At 42.5% G+C, this 1,714-nt stretch overlaps 1 protein-coding gene across 1 annotated transcript; it reads right to left on the bottom strand.

The window, feature by feature from the left end:
* Positions 1-681: 681 nt before the first annotated feature.
* On the bottom strand, positions 682-1,275 carry LOC122638694. Its single transcript, XM_043831547.1, has one exon. It carries the CDS (start codon positions 1,273-1,275, stop codon positions 682-684), a length of 594 nt encoding a protein of 197 aa, XP_043687482.1.
* Positions 1,276-1,714: the final 439 nt, after the last annotated feature.

Here is a 1,714-nt window from a genome sequence, read left to right as displayed (position 1 = left end):
ATAACTAGGTATATTTAGAGAAGTGATCAACAATCAATAAATAATACCAAAAACCATATGCAGAAATAACAGGCGGTGGTCCCCAAACATCCATGAATAGTAACTCTAGAGGTCTAGAGCTTACAAATCTAGAATTAAAAAATGGTAAATGTTTGCTTTTGCCACATTGACAAGAAGAACAAATTTTATTAAAAGATGAAGTGGAGCAAGGAAGGTGATGTTGGTGAAGAACCCGATGTAGAATTGGAAAAGCTGGATGACGCAGTCGATGATGCCAGATGGTGGTGGAAGCACATTCGCCAAGTAAAGCAATAGGTGATGATGAAGAAGTTGATTGTGCTGAGGGAATTTGAACAGAGTAGAGCCCATTAGTGGTTGGGCCTTGTAGCAGGATTCTCCCTGTTTTCAATTCCTTGACACAAAAAAAAGAAGGATGAACTCAAAAACACAATTATTATCTTTGCTAAACTTAGACACAGATAACAAATTTTTTGAAATATGAGGAACGTGCAAGATGTTATGCATCATTAAGGACTTATTCAACTGATGGGAACCAATATGTAAAATATCCAAACCTGTACCATCACCGACCATAACGCGATCCGAACCAGAATACTCATTTGGAAGTTGAAGATTTGTTAGATCATTTGTGATGTGATGAGTTGCTCCTGAATCAGGATACTAGGTTGCGGTTTCTGCATTGTAAGCTGCAAGTTGCTTTGAGGGCTGGCGGCTTTGGTAAGCCAGGTTTAACCTGTTGTAGTAGTCCAGAGATACATGACCTGCATTAGAACAGATTTGACATATAGGCCATCCTTCATTCTGGCCATTGTTACGACGACCTTGCATCTGATTGCGTCCTCGACCACGTCCGCGTCCTCGATAAGGCATTTCAAAGGACTTGGCATCATTAGTGCGGGTGGTAGTTGTAGAGGACTGACTTTTAAATGAAGATGGATGTCCTGTGTTGGTGGTGAGAAATGCCATCGAAGATGGTTTAGTCACTGTCTTGAATTGGTCGAGATGAAGCTCATGGCTGAGCAAGAGGCTGTGTAGATCCTCAGATGAGATGGGATCTGCTCGAGTGGTGATGGCAGTGACAAAAGGCTCATATCCAGGGCCAAGACCACCAAGAATATATAGGATTAGATCATTGTCAGGGACCGGGTGTGATGCAGCGGCAAGGGAGTCGGTGATTCCCTTCACTCGGTTGAAATAATCTGCAACTGAGAGTGATCCTTTCTTCGCGGTTTGTAACTGATATCGGAGTTGCATTATTTGAGCGCGAGATTGAGATGAAAATAGCCGTTCAAGTGCAGTCTAGATGGCTGAAGCTGATTGAAGACCAATAACCTGAGCCATGACTGGTTCGGTTAATGTAGCATTGATCCAGCTTAGAAGAAGCTGATCTCGAAGAACCCATTCATCATATGCTGGGTTGGGTTGGGTAGCAGTTGAGCCTTCAGTAGAAGGAATGGTCAATGATGGGCATGGTATTGAACCATCAAGATAGCCAAGCATCTGAGTTGCTCGGAGAATGGGTATGAATTGAGAGCCCCATAAAAAGTAATTCTGCCGATCAAGTTTGATGGAGACAAGATTTGTTACATTGGCTAGTGGATTGAGTGCAGAAGGTAATGTGGAGGTAGCAATACTGGTGGTGATAACATCGGATGTTGCAGGGTTTGTTGACATGATGATGCTAATAAGGAAA

The sequence above is a fragment of the Telopea speciosissima genome, chromosome 9, assembly GCF_018873765.1.
Source record: "Telopea speciosissima isolate NSW1024214 ecotype Mountain lineage chromosome 9, Tspe_v1, whole genome shotgun sequence".
Lineage (NCBI taxonomy): Eukaryota > Viridiplantae > Streptophyta > Magnoliopsida > Proteales > Proteaceae > Telopea > Telopea speciosissima.
Note: the sequence above shows the minus strand (reverse complement) of the source record. Positions and strands in the feature narration are given on the sequence as shown.